The sequence below is a fragment of the Sesamum indicum genome, linkage group LG8 (genome assembly GCF_026168435.1).
Source record: "Sesamum indicum cultivar Baizhima isolate 11 linkage group LG8, ASM2616843v1, whole genome shotgun sequence".
Classification (NCBI taxonomy): Eukaryota; Viridiplantae; Streptophyta; class Magnoliopsida; order Lamiales; family Pedaliaceae; genus Sesamum; species Sesamum indicum.
Window position 1 is genome coordinate 3047901 of NC_142664.1, and position 16797 is coordinate 3064697.

Genomic DNA, 16797 nt, shown 5'->3' on the forward strand with positions numbered 1-16797 from the left:
ATTAATGTAAATTTTGAAAAGTTGAATAAGTTAGTTATTTTATCATGAAGGGCATTTTTTTACATCATAAAAAATTAGTGTGGCGGTGTCATTAACTGTCATTTTTTAGCGTTCAGGGACTTTTCTTTTTATATTAATACATATAGTAGATACACAATAAATATAATATAACCAACAAATATATATATGCGCTTAACCAAAAGTTAAATATTTTTTTATCATACTTTTTAAATAAAATATGTTAAAAATTGACATATAATCACTTCTTTTTATCTAAAAGATATCTTTTTCCAATTATTTTTTTAAATTAAACTTAAAATTCAAAATTACTAAAAGAAAAAAAAAATTTTGAACTAAATATATTTATATATATATATATGAAAGACTACAATATAAAAGACATATACCATATTAATAAAAGTTTAACCCATCCCAGCAAGTGTTCATTGGCATCTCTATCTTTTCTTAATAATTTACAATTATTGTGAAAAAAATTGTAAATACTTCCTTTGATTTTGATAGAAATTATTTAATATTTATATAGAGGTCTAAAATTGAATGATTTAATATTTTAATTATTAAAAGATGTCATTTTATATAGAGATTCAATATGAGAGGTAAGGAGTATAAAGGTATAAATGACAATAGGTAAAACACGACAAATATAGAGATTCATGTTATTAAAAGATGTCATTTTAAAAGACAATAGGTAAGGAGTATAAATGTATCCAATAAATTAAATATATACCAAAAGTAGTAATTTAACGCTCTTTTCTTAAATAAGACTTTTGAAAAATAAACACGACAACAAAAAATTCATAAATATAGATAGATAAAATAGCAAATAAAATGTACTTAACACAAAATCCAAGAAGAAAAATAAAATAGCGGGGAGTTTATTAGTCTGTATAAATTTACAATACTATATTTAAAATTATGGGTACATTATAACAAGTTTTTTTGAAATTTTGCATAATTACAAATACTTTATTATTATTTGAAAAATAATCAATATCTCCTTAATTTAAACGGCCGGTTAATAATTAGTCCAATCTGTTAGTTGTCGTTAGATATTCATCAAAATTTATGGTGAACTGATAAAAATATCATTATTGACTATGAATTAAAATTTTATTTTTTTAAAAAAAACTATAGATTAAGTGGATAATATGTTTATTATATTTCAAAATTTTCCATCCACATTGTTAGATTATTTTATAATTTTATATATTTAAGAAAATACAAAAACTGACTAATAATTTTAAACTTTTATCAATTATATAATTTTATCAAATATTAAAAATATTTATAATTTTTTAAATAATAAAATTTACCCTCTAAACATCTGTCGTATTATTTTTTATGTTTCTCCCTGGGCAGTAAATATCGTGATTCAACAAGAATTAACAACATCCGGTGTCCAGGAACACGATTTGAGAAGGCTTACAAATCCTCCAAAACCACGAGTTCTGCATCACTTGGTCTATTTCTCAACCGAGTCTACTCAAGCTGCCGATACAGGTAAACCCGTCGCCGACGTTGCGTTTGTATGAACAGACTATTCTGCGATGATTTGGCTGATGAAGTTTTCTATATTTCCTTGCGTCTCAATTTTGGGTCTGCATTCACGTGCTGCAGAAGGTTCTGATGTTTTAACTTTTTAGGTCAAGAATTATGTCCGTAGCGACGATTTAGGCCGTGATTAAAAGGGGGGATATTAACTGTGATATTCATCGCAATCTCATTTCCTGATTTGGTTTTATGAAACAGGTTCAATCTGTAAGAGTTTAGGTCTTAATGTGTTTCTGGTGTACATGACCTTAGATTCAGTTGCTTTTTGAGGGTCATAGATGCTGTCAGTTTTGGTGAGAAGAGGCGAGTTATCTGGTATCCAGCTTCACGCCTTGTTTTACTGATTTATACTCACATAATTGGGAATAGATGTTTAACTGAGTTACCTGCTTTCTTCTGGTAATTCTTTTTTCCCTGTAAGATGGATCTATTGCTTAAAACTGCATAGTTCACTAGATAGCTGGTTGAGAACGATTTATGTCGCCTTTTTTATGAAAGAGAGAGACTACCATATGTTTGTGGTTTTATTGACTGACATGGTATTAACATCACTTCGGGACTTCGATTGCACTTTCTTGTGTCATACTCATGTATGCTTGGTGTCTCTCAGCTCATTTTTGCAGCCCTTTTATTATTAACATGAAATTTGCAGTGCATCCGTAAGCTAATAGGAGTTATACCATGCCTAGGCATATTGGCTTTATCTCATTGTTAGTAATTACTGTCTGGATTAGGTATTAATTTTCTCCAATTATGGAGACTATAGGCTGTAATACATGTTTAAGAAGGCTTTAAGTGCATGGAAAGGTTTTGACTGCCCCTTTTAGTTTCTGATCTGGCGTGAAAGCGATCTTTCCACAAAAAAGATGCATGTTTAGTGTGCTTTCTTCTGTTTTAGTCATGAAAAATCATCTGTATTTGCCAATGAACCCATATGATGCATTATTTGCTGTCAGTTGCCTCTTTCTATACTTTGTCTATGTTTTGGCCACTGGAGCTACATTTTCTCCACTTACAAATAGTTGTCCCTCAAAATATAGAACCCTCATTCCTAAAATACATATCAAGCTCAACCCTTTACAGATCCCCTTGAAGTTTGATAACTTTTTGCTGCATTCTGTTCTACAACTTTTTGCTGCAGTATGCATGCTATGAATAATCTGTTACTTACATTTAACGAATCCTGTAACTCACTCCTAAAACAGTCTCGTTTCATGTGAATAATGATGGAAGCAGATGTATAATGAATTGCTTGGGCATGCATCTGTTACTATTTCCAACTGACAGTAGGCTTTTTCGCACAGAATTGTTTGCTGACATAGCTGAAGAAGGCAAGCTGGTCTTTGGACCTGTCTTATAATGGCTTCTGCGAAGGAGGCCGGACAAGACGAACTAGCTGCATCTCTCAATGATCTTTTTACTAGTGTCTCTACCATGATCAAAGGCGAGCTACAGGTACGAGCACTGTCTAAGACAGTACCTTGGTTTCAGGTCATGAATAAATTCTGCAAGTAGTTCTAAAAAAACTTCTGGAAACTTGTTTCTGCATTCTCTTGGTGTTGAATGGTGAGAATGTGAAAATTGAACTAAAAACTCTTCCTTGACTCATGTAGTTTTGGAGGAATCAGTCCCTTAGTTGGTTTAAAGTGACTTATTGATATGCTGCCGAGAGAAAATAAATGTTAGATAAATAGACTACTGGAGTACTGTGTGATGGTTTTGATTGTTCTTGTATGCTGAGAAAATAATTTGATTTCAAAAGTATGGTTTGAAGTTCAAAGTATTGTATTTGCAATCAACCTATTCTATTCCATCTAGTGAAAGGTGTGTGGAATAATCCTTAAAGTGTTTTAAGTTGCTGCCATTATGTGTATGCAATGTTCTTTTGTAAATTGCACAGGCGTAATTTGTTTTCTTTTTTTATCCAACATGTTCCCTTAAAAAGTGTATGTCTGATTGACGTTAAAATTTTCTGATGTCCCAGGGAACAAATAATATACTCGAGCTTTTGGAGAACATGAATCTAAGGGTAGCAGAAGAATACAAAGGATTTGGTGATGTGGCTTCAGGATTAAGAGTTTTCGTGGAGCAACTGAAGTTGAAAAGCAGTACCTTTGATGACTATGTTCAACAGCTTGATGCCATAGAGCAGCAAGTTACAGAGTTCGAAGCTGTAGTTTCTATGCTTGATAAATATGTTTCTCTGTTAGAATCAAAAGTGCAATCTGTTTACCAGATTCCACCTGCATAATCTCAGCTATGGTCATTTGCTCGTGTGAATAGGTTTCATTTGCTCTATATAGACATTACTTTTTTGCACAATTTGCTCTCTAAAGATCTCCTGTACAATATAGTATCAGAGGAGGCGCTCTTGATTCCACAGATGAAAGGGAAGAAGCAGGAAAAATATTGGCTTGATGCATGTACTGCAGGTGGGGAACATTGACAGAACTAACGTGCGAATTGTTAATTGAAAGGATTAAAAGAAGTTAGTAGTTTCATGAGCATTTGTATGTTTTAGGGGCTAAACCATTAGGTGCAATATTGAGATAAATGTTATATGTACATACATGCACACGAAGAGAAATGAAGTTTGACTTCAAGCCTGTGATCAGAAACTCTTTTGCTGCACTCATCAGGTTGTAAGCTTTGAACAGTGATGTGAGGTTTTACGCAGTAGCAGGCATGCGATTATGTTGTTGCTGTATTAATAAGATTCTTTTAGTTGAATTTTCATTTGATAAAGAAGACATTTTGGTTATTCGATGTAATTAAAATATGCAGAATCTTTGTATGCAAATAATAAGCCTAGGAATACTACATATAAAACTTTCCATTTCTTCTGGTAAAAAAAAACCTTTCCCTATCTTATAAAAATCTAAACATTACAAATACTCCAAAGACAGATACATCCCACAGGCTTCAGATAACCTAGTAACTAACAAGATTTGGATACGAATGATATGTCCATATGTTGAGAGGGATATAATGAGGAGATCAGCAACTAGTCTCTTTCAGTACAATGGGGGCGGGGATCGGTGGAAAGTGATATGCCAACTCAACCTGGTGAAACAGCAACAAGTTCGTTACAAATTTTAAGTTCAATTCAGACTAAAGTCTGCCTAATCAAAGTGGGCTGAAAACCCAAGTAGCAGTTGGGCCATACGCACATGAGACCCGAAAGCCAAGATACAACCCCACAAGGTTTTAGGAGGGTTTAAAGTCGGCAACTACGAATAAGAATCTGTCTTTCTGAATTTCTGATACTTTTTGGAACACAACTGGTGCTGCTGCTGCAACTAATGTACTCTTCCTCCAAGAACTGATCAGCACTATTCTAATGAACCGCGTCTTCGGCTTCTCAAATCAATCGTTCCATACAGTTACTTCGATTCCACTGTCGATATTGATATTTTTTGTGACTTGCAAGATTTTCTTGGCGAAATTTGATGTCCAGCAGCAAAACCCCCATTTCTTTCGGCTTCAAGATTGATAATTCAAGAACCCCATTTCACAAGCCAGTTTTAATCCTCAACCCATACAGGGATTGCAGAGTTATGTGGAGAAACATCGTCAAGCAAGTCAGTTCAAGAACCCCACTAAAGCTCTGTCGTAATTCCGAGTCACTCTCTCGCACTTGCAGCTTCCTCGGGTCAGCCCAGGAGTCAGCTTTTCCTGATAAATTCAAGTTCAGACCCCTGTTTGAGCTCAATTCTCGCCCCACCTTCTGTTTTCCTGAACTGGGCTTTCAGAAACTTGGTGATTTCTCCAGCCGGGATGAATTTTCTCCGTTTCCTGCTAGAAACCAAATAAATTGGAATGGTTTGTGCTTTAAAAGCTATGCCAGTGTAGCTGAGGCAGTGGCGGTGTCGCAAACTGATTTGGTTGAGGAAAATAGTGTTAATGTGTCTGTTGCTGATGAGGTTCAAGAACTGTTGAATGAGGTGAGGAAAGAGGAGAGGAGACAGTACTGGACTCGCTGGAGACAACGAAGAAGTGTTAGAGGAATGGGAAATGAGAGGTACAAAGCACTTAGGAGGAGGCAAGTTAAGATTGAGACGGAGGCATGGGGACAAGCCGCAAAAGAGTACAGGGAGCTTTTGAATGACATGTGTGAGCAGAAATTGGCTCCCAATTTGCCTTATATGAAGTCTTTATTTCTGGGATGGTTTGAGCCTTTGCGGAATAAGATTGCCGAAGAGCAAGAGTTTATTAGGAAAGGGAAGAGTAAGGCGGCCTATGCCAAGTATTTTGATCTCTTGCCGGCTGATATGATGGCTGTTATTACTATGCATAAGCTGATGGGGCTATTGATGACCGGAGGGGAGCATGGATGCGCAAGAGTAGTTCAAGCTGCTTGCATTATAGGTGATGCAATTGAACAGGAGGTTGGTCTGCTTAGATGCTAGCTCATCTATGCGTTATAATCTGAAAATATAGGAAACTATATACTTTAAGCATTACAAGTTAGTTTGAATTACTGAATTAGCGTTGAAGTGAAAGATAAAGGAATTGAAGTATCGTGTTGTGCAACGAAATAACGAGTCTATGGATATTTCCTTTGTATCTTTTGGAAAGGACCACCTTATGTGTTATACAAAGCAAGTTAGTTCTGCAGATCCCTTTAAAGTGACTTCTGGAATCCTGTCACTTGAATTACTTGGTTAATGATAACAAAAGGTGCCTGATGTACTCAGCCTCTTCTAAGAAAATTTACTACGTTACAGTTCATGTATTTGAACTTGCAAGTAGTTGGTAAAGTGACCACAAAAGAGTAAAGTTGACATAGGTCATAGCAGAGCAAGACTTGAATACCCCCATCATAAATGAAAGTGTGCTCCTTGAAGAAAAAGATGCAGCCTTTCACTTCTTTTTTGTTTTATTTTCAAATACTAGCAATATAAAATATTTCAGTTAAACTAGTTTATCATTTTATTGCCATTGAAATTGCTCTATGAATTTACCATGTTGTTGGTTCATATGTGATTCATGCAATTAAGTAATGCCTCTAGGTTCTTTTTCTAGTGGATTATTGTAGTTTGTTTTCTAGGTCTTTTTTGTATACATTTGATTGTTGACCTCAGTTATTGATAGAGTTTTTGGTATTTGACTGTGAAACCTACAAAAGTTGTGTGTAACTGCTCTTATGGTTTGTCTAAAGATTGATTGGTCTACTATGTTTACTAAATTTCAATATTACTTCTCGTGTATTGGGAACAAACACGATGGTCAGTCCAGATTTTGCAGTATGACTTGTGACTGTGATATTTTGAAAGAACTATTGTGATAGACAAATTCATGATCTATTTTCTTGTACTGGGTTGAATATATAGGTTGATTTCATATAGCTAATTCTGTTCCTGGTAAGAAGAAGTTGTGAGCATTCCTCTCTAATTTCCATCTAATTTAGCCTTTGCTTTGTTGTACTAAAGGAGTAATGTATACTAGGACTGACTTTTAACAATTTCATGATGGATAAGGTGAGAATACAATATTTCTTGGAGAAAACAAAGAAGAAAAAAGTTCAGAAAAATACAGAAAAGGAAGGAGAAGAATTTGATGGAAATAGCCAAGAGCAAGAAAAATTGCATCAAAGAGTTACGATGTTGATTAAAAAACAAAAGCTGCAAGCAGTGAGGCAATTAGTGAACAGACAGATCGAGTACCAGCCATGGGGCCAAGATGCTAAAGCAAAGGTCTGAACTATCCTTGTTAATAATGCAACAAGGTTACGGCTCCAGAAAACTAAGTCCCTATATTTTTTTTGTTATTTTTAGGTTGGAAGCCATCTCATTGAATTGATTCTGCAAACAGCCTATATACAACCCCCTGCGAATCAGTCAACAGAAGGTCCACCGGATATTCGACCTGCATTTGTTCACACCATGAGAACTGTAACAAAGGAAACAAAGTGAGGATATTCTCACTTCATCTCAACTTCCTATTATGCCTTTTTCAGGTTTGTGATGGTCTTTACAAGCTTCTCTTCGACAGGACCTCTAGCAAAAGATATGGTGTTATCCAGTGTGATCCTCTTGTTCGCAAAGGCCTCGAGAGAACTGTAAGTTAATTTATTTCCCGCACTCTCGCACCGCTTTCTTTCTAAGTTCAAATTAGGTGAGGTCGATCTATAAAGGGATTGCTTCAGATCACTTGATAACTTTTAGATCTTAGGGCCATGACGATGCAGATAGACTCGCATGTTACAGCCTCAAGTTGCAAATTTTTCTGTTAATTTGATCTTCTGTTTCTCTATCACCACCTGTAGATTTTCTAAGAGTTGTCTTTTCTACAGGCCAGACACATGGTCATCCCATATATGCCGATGTTAGTTCCTCCAGTCAAGTGGACAGGGTATAGTAGCTAGGTTTTGTGACTCATTGGTGCCTTATTCCAATTTTTATATTGTTTGGTATCTTGGGCCAAACGCTTAAGTCAACTTAGCTTTTTTGATCATGGATTTTCTTTTAATAGGTATGACAAAGGTGCATATTTATATTTGCCTTCGTATGTAATGCGCACACATGGAGCACGACAACAACGTGAATCAGTTAAGAGGGCCCCTACAGAACAATTGAAACCAGTTTTTGAGGTATGGAATGTGTTGCTTCATGGTCACGTTAAGAAAGGTCAAGCGCTTACAGATTTAAATTGCACCTCTTCTTTCCAGGCACTGGATACTCTTGGAAGCACCAGATGGAGAGTGAATAAGAGAGTACTTAGTATCATTGACAGAATCTGGGCTAGTGGAGGTTGCCTAGGTGACTTAGTTGACCGCAGTGATGTATGTTAATTTAGATCTTATTCTTCAATATCTGGTTAAGTTTTTTGCGTCATTTTGTTGAGCAAACTGGTGAGGTTATTTTGGTCATTATAACAACAGATGTCTCCGATTCTTCTGTTTCTCACAGATCTCTCTGCCAGAGCGACCAGATACAGAAGATGAAGCGTTACTTAAGAAGTGGAAGTGGAAAGTTAAATCTATCAAGAAAGAGAACAGTGAGAGGCATTCAATACGGTGTGATACAGAGCTGAAACTGGCTGTAAGTCCATTTTTGTTGTTCCAATCTTATGTCTTCATTATGTTAGTTAGAGAGCATTGAAGGATGCCTCCTTGATATGGGTTAGGTTGCAAGGAAAATGAAAGAGGAAGAAGGTTTTTTTTACCCCCACAACCTTGATTTCCGAGGCCGTGCATACCCTATGCACCCGCACCTGAACCATTTGGGCTCCGACATTTGTAGGGGAATCCTAGAGTTTTCAGAGGGACGACCTCTTGGCAAATCAGGCCTGCGCTGGCTTAAGATACACTTGGCAAATTTGTTTGCCAATGGTGTGGACAAATTATCACACGAGGGTCGGCTAGCTTTTACCGAGAATCACTTGGATGATATAATTGATTCTGCAGATAGACCACTTGAAGGAAAGCGATGGTGGTTGAATGCAGAAGATCCCTTTCAGTGTTTGGCAGCATGCATTAATCTTGCTGAAGCCCTGAGAAGTCCGTCACCGGAGACAACAATTTCACACATTCCAGTGCACCAGGTATTCTTTTCATGTAGCAAACAGTTTTTCTACTTCTTCACTAGGTCATATGCCCTACTTTTTAATTGAATTAACAAATCATTGTTATGGTGAAGAACTGTACTTATTTATGTTGTTTTATTATTCAACCCCGACATCTGTTGATATCTTAGTGGTTATGTTTCCGGTGTTTATGAACTATTTACATATATCCTAGTTGATGCTGACTCTCAATGAGACAAATATGGAATTAGGTATGATATTTTAGTGTATTTTCTTCATGGCTGTAGGCAGTTTAAAGGACCTAAAATTCATTTACTCTTGATCATTTTGCTCTCAGGTTTAGTGATTTCAAATGTGATTGCATTATATTATTGAAGAACTTTTGTTGAAATAGTCGAATTGATGCCTCTTTTCCTTTTAATTAATTTGTGAATGCTCTTGTGGCAATTCTGTTTCAGTGGTATTTATGCTCAAACTATCTATGCGTCTCTGTTAATTTCTACCTTGTTGTTTGTGCCTTTTTTGCTAGGATGGTTCCTGCAATGGTTTGCAGCATTATGCTGCCCTTGGTAGAGACAAGGTGATTTTTCTTTCTGTCTTTTTTAAGATTTTACTAGGCCCATCAACAGAAGTATTATGCTATAATACCATTTTAAAGTATCAACATCTGAAGTTTAGTTTTGTGGTTCATATTGGAAAGTGAGATTTAGTTTTGCAGTTCATTCCAACCAGATGCCTGGTATAACTTAGGAATAGCAATACCCATTCCCTTGGCAATGCCCATTCCCATAAGCATGGGATTGAGCATCCCCCCTGGTTTTAGCAATTCCTAAGATTGGGAATACATTATTTTTTTATATTGCTAAAATAACTTTTTATTAAATTATAGTTACAAGATTTATAGTCACAAACAATACATTAAATAAAATTAATATCAATATAAAATATATAAATATAAAAAAAATTAAATTTTAAATATTTTATTGTGTATAAAATAAAGTTACTAACATCTTTATATGCATTTTACCAAATATTACTATAAGTATGAAATATTATATAACAACATATATACCATATATTGTTGTACTCTATATATTCGATAGGATGCGAAATCATGTAAATAATAAGTATTTATTAAAAAAATTAAATATATGAAAACATCTATATATTATAAATTTATAATTAATTTATATTTGGAAAGTTTTGATTCAATTCATTTTTTCATTCTATTGGTATACCAAACCTAGGAATAATATACTAAAATCATTGTATTCCTATCTTTATTCCATTTCTAAGTTTATTTTGTTCCTCCGAAGTTCATTCGTACATTTATTGGTAAATGCCTAGTTTGAGAAAGTGACTAAATTCATTGTAAATAAAATGATGACTCCATTAGCAAATTTATGTTTGAGTGTTTAATGTGTCTTTAAGTCTCTTGCTGATCTTGTTACATGCTACCAATTTTTATTTTTCGTTTTTGTTTTATACTTCTATACACAAAGTTGTGTGATTGTTTCTCACTGAAATCACTGGTTTAGCTAGGAGCAGCTGCTGTTAATCTTGTTGCTGGAGAAAAGCCTGCTGATGTTTACTCAGGCATAGCTGCCAGGTACCTACTTTTCTTTTCATACTTGATCCTTCTTTTCCTTCTGAGGCTGTAGCAGGTGAATATCTTTAGCAGTGTCTAAAAAGAATAACGGAATAAAAGAAATGAAAAACCAAAACCAAATAAAGAAAGTAAAGACTGTTTGATGTTATTTTCCGTGATCAGTTTTGAAGCAAAACAGCTGCAGTGTATCCAGATAAGCCTTATATCTAAAACACACTACAAAATAATATTACTTTCAATATCTAAACCAATGTATTATTAGAGCTCTACAATGGATCCCTTGTTGCTTTGTTCAATTTGGATATGGAGATTTTTGAACTTTATGCACAACGTTTTAAGCTTATAACCCTTTTGCTCTTTGAAGGAGCAGAAGTCCATAATTTATTCCTTGAGTGAAGTCTGAAGAACGAACTAAATATTTGAACAAACTAGTTCCTTGATTATCTTTCATGCAGGGTTCTTAAGATCATGAAGGATGATGCCCAAAAGGATCCTGCAGTATTTCCTGATGCTTTGCGTGCAAGACTATTGATCAATCAGGTTTAATGCTGTTGCTTGAGGCTTCAGTTTTGTTCTCCTGTTATATTGAACTTGGTGCTGCTATTTGGATATCTCTGTCCTTGATCATAGCTATAATTGATCAGGCAATGGTTTAGTTATTCACATAAATACTTATCTAGCAATTAGGAATATTAATTGGGATTTTATTTTGGTTCATCTGATATTTATTTCTCCATTTCTTCTTTTGCTTCCTTCCCATGGCTACCTTTATCTCCTATTTCTGATAACGTTTGCTGTACACTCAATGCTTGTCAGGTGGACCGGAAGTTGGTTAAGCAGACGGTAATGACATCAGTGTATGGTGTAACTTATATTGGTGCTCGAGATCAAATAAAGAGGAGATTGAAGGAACGTGGTGCCATTGCCGATGATGCAGAGCTCTTTGGTGCAGCTTGTTACGCAGCAAAAGTATGACATAACTTGGAACTGCTACTTTTGAAGTGAGGTTAATTGACGGTGTTTATGTGCACGAGTTTCTTGTTATACAGAGTTGTTTATCAGTTATATTCATGAGCGAAGCTATTCCCCCATCTTTTTCAGCATATGCATATTCAGTCTTGGAACTTTTTATCATTATATATGTTCACATTATCCACTGTTTGTTCGTAGATCATCATTGGACTTATTATGTCCCCAACATGATTGTTCACTTGCAATTTGATGAACATATGCTCAATTGAAGTTAGTGGAAAGTAAAAAAAACCTTGTATTGGTCCATTTCTTAGTATCTATTCTTGCATCACAAGTTACTTCAGATTATACCCCACATAATTTTAGAAAATGCTTATTCAGTGATGGAACTAATTGTCATACTTATGGGTGCTGCTTAGATTACCTTAACTGCACTAGGGCAAATGTTTGAAGCTGCTCGGAGCATCATGACCTGGCTTGGAGAATGTGCAAAGGTTAGTTTACATGAGCGTTTTGTATGTTTTAGGCCCCAGTACCATTTGAAGTATTTTGGGTAAGTATATGTCGTAACTCTAGGACTTAATTATGATGCCTTGTTGATTGCTTGGATCTAGAATGGCCATGTAGTACTTTAATGGACATGAGTACGACTAAGATCATGACTCTCTTATGTTTGAGATTCAAAGTCATGCTGGCACAATATCAAAATTATACCTGTGAGCTATAGACCATGTTATAACGTGTAACACTTGCTAATTAGAGGTAATAACACTTGCTATCTAGAGGTCTATACCCAATGTTATAATGTGTATGCCAGATATCATCTAGAATCATTTTACCAGTCAACATAATGCTGGCCAATCTTGGCGCAATTGCTATGGTTGATATACTAGCAAAGGGATCAGTAAAGAAAGTATTTTTCTTGATTTTTTTGAAGAAAATACAAAAGAAATGCTTAGACAAATATATTCAAAGAGGCATTTATTGATTTTTATGCTTTTATGTCATTTCTCTATAGAAGAATGTCATGAAATCTAGTTTTTTATACTTCATGCTATTTTCATTTTCCTCGTCTGCAACCTAGACTGAATTGGATAGCCAGAGGAATTTGACTTCTAGTTCTTAATTCTAGTGCATAGCTACTGCTGGTCTTGATGCTTCATGACACTATTTTATTCTATATATCTGAACATTGCATACTTCATCAAGTCTCTTTAACATTTATACTGAAAGTTACCTTTATCATTTAGCACGCATTCCAGCTCCATTATTTTTTAGGACATTTTGCTGGATTGCAGACTACTTGAAGGGAGAATTATTTTAATAATGCCAAAAAATAAATTACAAGAAAGGCGTTGGTTTGAATTTGTTGAAAATATAGGCAGCACTGCAATTCGAATTCGCGTTGCTGCCATTTTCTATAAAAAAAATTAAAAAAAAATAACAGCACCGTGATCGAAGATAATTAAAAAAAAATTGGACTAGAACCGATCTTTTGATCGCTGTTCTATTCCAAAACTTTAAAAAAAAAATCTTGGCAGGCTGCTTTGCTGCAGCACCGCTGCTACTGGCAAAGCAGCACCCCAGGGTGGATGCTCTCCCTTATTTAAGGGTGAGTGTGTTCAACAAAGTGAAAAAACGAAGTGTGTTCAGCAAAGATTTTTTCACTTTGAAGTGTGTTGAAAGTGAAAAATATTCTAGCATTGATTATTCTTTTTTTTTTTGGAATGAAATTATAGCAAATTTTGGTCCAATTGATACAAGTGTGTTGTACAAGCATGCAAATCTTCGATCTGAAGATTTGCCTGGAGCTCCGGATACAACTTTATATGTACTATTGCCAGTAGTAATGGTGTCGCAGCAAAGCAGCCTGCATATGCAGGCTGCTTTGACCATGAATTTTTTTTTTTAACTTTTGGAATAGAATCACGGTTCTAGTCCATTTTTTTTATCGCGGTGCCGTTAAATATTTTATTTTTTTAAGAGAAAATGGCAGCATGGCGAATTCGAATCGCGGTGCTGCCTATTTTTTCAACAAACTCAAAACAACGCCATTCTTGTAATTTTTTCTTTTGGCATTATTAAAATAATTTTCCCATGCGTTTTCCGATTTCTGTGTTAATCAAATGAGATCTGATCATCTTGCACTAATCGAATATATCACATTCATTAACTCCAAAACTGCAACAGATTATTGCATCAGAAAACGAGCCTGTTCGTTGGACAACTCCACTTGGACTCCCCGTGGTTCAGCCTTATCGTAAAGTAGGAAGGCATCTTGTAAGTGTTATGGGACGTGAGCAAATATAGCTCACTTCTTTCTTTTCCCCATTTGAAGAGTCAAAACACCTGTATTATATTTTGAGCATCTTTTGATCTTTGTTGCAGATTAAGACTTCTCTCCAGGTTTTAACTCTGCAGCGTGAGTCAGAAAAGGTAGTTTCCTGTCTATTTAATCAATAAGTCTGTTGTCTGTTGAAAATTGTTCATCTGGGGCGCATAGTAGGGAAGTCCTTTTCTTACAACGCAATCAATCAGATGAAAAGATATTGCTTTAAAACTTTCATGTAGAGTTTTAAAAAACCCTGCTTCAGTTAAATGTAAGAACTGCTTGGTTTTATGACTTGACTTGTTCTAGTTTTCTGGTTGTTTTGGCTTCTTCAAGCCAGTTTGTTAAGGAATAATGACTTGCATTCTGATCCCAGAAGTTAATTTCCTGATCATGGTGCAGGTAATGGTTAAGAGGCAGAGAACAGCTTTCCCACCCAACTTTGTCCATTCCCTAGATGGTTCACATATGATGATGACTGCCATTGCCTGCAAGAAGGCGGGCTTGAATTTTGCAGGTCCCTCTGTGGTTTGGCATTTCCACAACCTCTCAACCTAAATTCTTGACTGTCAAATTTACCTGGTTTTCTATCTGGTTGCAGGGGTTCATGATTCATATTGGACCCATGCATGTGATGTTGACGAAATGAACCGGATTTTAAGAGAGAAATTTGTTGAACTATATGAAGCGCCAATTCTAGAGAATGTAAGTATCTGAAACACCCTCAATTTTCAGTTTATTTGGTTTCATCAGCAAAGCATTTTTTTGTAAATTACATGTTATAATAATAACAATGAGTTACATGCATACTCTTTCCAAGAATTCATTAGGTGGTATTCTGCTTCCTACGATGGTAATTCAATTTATGATGGAATAACTACATAGACATGGCCTGAGATTTTCATATACCAAGAAAATAATAAGAAAGAAAATTCTCGATTGGAAAGAAACAACAGTGCACTTCCCGTAGTCATTTTCTACATTATACTCTCCTCTAGCCATCTTGTTTTCAGAGAAAATCTGACTGCCAAAAGATCAACCTGCAGAAGGTACAACATAATTGTTCAAAAATTGATATCTTTTGTAATAGATCTACACTTTAGGGACGGTGGTGTAGTTTTGGATTAATCTTTTCAATTATACGTTCTCCATCAAAGTCTAACAGTTTCATGCTTGAACAGTTATTGGAGGGCTTCCAACAGTCCTTCCCTTCATTGACTTTTCCCCCGTTGCCTGATCGGGGGGATTTTGATCTTAAAGAAGTATTGCAGTCTCCATATTTCTTCAACTAAACAGGCTGAATATAGCACTCTACTTGTGTTGCCACGTTCTTTGATTGTCCCTCCATTTGCCATGGATAATGGAACCCGCTTCGCCTCAGTTTGAGATCTATATCCAGGATCATATGTACATAATTCCCCTCATCATCGCCTAAGCCCGGTGCTTCTTGTACAGTTTGCAGAGATTCTACATTCGCAATAGGTTGCAAGTGTGAGGAAAAGCTTCCCGTCATAGAATTATGAACTTTAGCATCTTAACTACACCTGATGCAGGCCTATAGAAATTATGTATATTCTCTAGATTCTAGTAATTTTTAGAGCCTTCAGGATATTGTAAGCGGCCAACTCTTTGAGGGTATTTTGGTCAAATGTTAATTATGTAACTTGTTAGGAAAAAATTCAATTTAGCCCCTTTTGATATTGCAAATGTATAAATCAGCCTCCTGTGAAAAAAAAATTAGCAGTTTACTTGTGTTTTTGAAATGCAACAATTTATCCCTTGTGCATAAGGGGTATTTGTTCATTTGTAATGTCATAGGAGGGTAATTTACATAAAACCCGTAACTATTATATCAACTGTATACTTGCAGATGAGGTGTTCCGTGTGTATAGTATCTTGAGCGTCACTTCAGGCACAATATCTCAAATCTTGTGTTGGGGCTTTGATTCAAAGTTCCGAGTTCTTGCAGTTGAATGGATGTTTGATCAACCTTACTTTGATTATGTTATAAGTTTCTGTCTTTGGAGCTCATGCAGTAATTGCTTGAAATATTGTTGCATAATTTAAAACCGTGGAAGTTTTAAAATGTTTGCAACATAGTTGGTCATTAAGGAGGCAAGTTTGATATATGTTGCCCTCTTTTCATCACACCTGGTTAATAACTTTAGTACCAACTTGTATGACATTAAACAGAACTGTCTTTCCACAACTAATTTATGTTTGTTTTTTGGTCAAGAGTGCAACTAGTATTGACCATGTAGCCATTCTGTTCTTTTTGCAAGCTGCATTAATATGTCAATGAGATCGAGTTGTAAGAAGAAAAAATTTCTCCATGAAAAAATAATGCAAGAGCAGCATAACTACACAGTAAACTTCCCAACTCTTTCAAGATCATCAGCTTCTTTATTCCTTCTTTTTACTCCCACATTTCATCATAGTTATATGTCTAGGTTCAAACCCAAGATCTCATGTAGGACAACATTAGCTTTTTTGTTAGAGAAGAAAGATTTCATTAGTTCATGAGAAATAAGAATGCTCAGACTATTCATGTCAAAGATGCATCATCTGCCTACTTGGTAACTGCCTGCCATTGCCAAAGCTAACCTGATGAGGAAAATTTAGAAAAAGACAGATATATCCTCCAGCAGAAGGGCAAAAGTGACTTTGTGCACCTAAGAGATTTGACCGAATGTTAGTGCAGGGTTCTCTAGTGATTAGATATTTAATGGCATAATTAATGCCCATAATACCGGACTTTTAGCGCATTATGCGTGATCATGGGGCATAA

General features: G+C 35.4%; 2 protein-coding genes across 7 annotated transcripts; both read left to right on the forward strand.

The window, feature by feature from the left end:
* Window positions 1-1385: 1385 nt before the first annotated feature.
* On the forward strand, window positions 1386-3894 carry BLOS2 (biogenesis of lysosome organelles complex 1 subunit-like protein). Of its 3 annotated transcripts, XM_011087273.3 has the most exons (4): window positions 1514-1641; window positions 1771-1887; window positions 2877-3027; window positions 3557-3894. In XM_011087273.3, the coding sequence occupies exons 3-4, from the start codon at window positions 2932-2934 to the stop codon at window positions 3821-3823; spliced, it is 363 nt and encodes a 120-aa protein (XP_011085575.1). In that variant the 5' UTR covers window positions 1514-1641; window positions 1771-1887; window positions 2877-2931; the 3' UTR covers window positions 3824-3894. The 3 variants fall into 3 exon arrangements, with proteins under 3 accessions (XP_011085574.1, XP_011085576.1, XP_011085575.1); XM_011087272.3 differs by lacking the exon at window positions 1771-1887 and having other exon boundaries at window positions 1386-1521; XM_011087274.3 differs by lacking the exon at window positions 1771-1887 and having other exon boundaries at window positions 1509-1641.
* A 902-nt stretch (window positions 3895-4796) lies between these two features.
* LOC105167510 (DNA/RNA polymerases superfamily protein) lies at window positions 4797-15812 on the forward strand. 4 transcript variants are annotated; one of them, XM_011087275.3, is made up of 19 exons: window positions 4800-5960; window positions 7053-7268; window positions 7350-7483; window positions 7567-7633; window positions 7868-7926; window positions 8047-8164; window positions 8243-8356; window positions 8484-8615; window positions 8701-9117; window positions 9629-9679; window positions 10638-10708; window positions 11164-11248; window positions 11525-11677; window positions 12100-12174; window positions 13871-13960; window positions 14069-14116; window positions 14412-14526; window positions 14611-14714; window positions 15191-15812. In XM_011087275.3, exons 1-19 carry the CDS (start codon window positions 5022-5024, stop codon window positions 15299-15301), a joined length of 3099 nt encoding a protein of 1032 aa, XP_011085577.2. In that variant the 5' UTR covers window positions 4800-5021; the 3' UTR covers window positions 15302-15812. The 4 variants fall into 4 exon arrangements, 1 of the variants encoding a protein (XP_011085577.2); XR_848261.3 differs by lacking the exon at window positions 14412-14526 and having other exon boundaries at window positions 4798-5960; XR_002287700.2 differs by lacking the exons at window positions 14069-14116; window positions 14412-14526; window positions 14611-14714; window positions 15191-15812 and having other exon boundaries at window positions 4797-5960; window positions 11525-11714; window positions 13871-13918.
* The last annotated feature ends 985 nt before the right edge of the window (window positions 15813-16797 follow it).

Coding starts and splice junctions, on each gene's coding strand:
- BLOS2 (XM_011087272.3), top strand. CDS start 2,932: ATGGCTTCTGCGAAGGAGGCCGGACAAGACGAACTAGCTGCATCTCTC. Junction 3,028..3,556: donor TGATCAAAGGCGAGCTACAG/GTACGAGCACTG, acceptor CTGATGTCCCAG/GGAACAAATAATATACTCGA.
- LOC105167510 (XM_011087275.3), top strand. CDS start 5,022: ATGTCCAGCAGCAAAACCCCCATTTCTTTCGGCTTCAAGATTGATAAT. Junction 7,269..7,349: donor GCCAAGATGCTAAAGCAAAG/GTCTGAACTATC, acceptor TGTTATTTTTAG/GTTGGAAGCCATCTCATTGA. Junction 14,527..14,610: donor GGCGGGCTTGAATTTTGCAG/GTCCCTCTGTGG, acceptor ATCTGGTTGCAG/GGGTTCATGATTCATATTGG.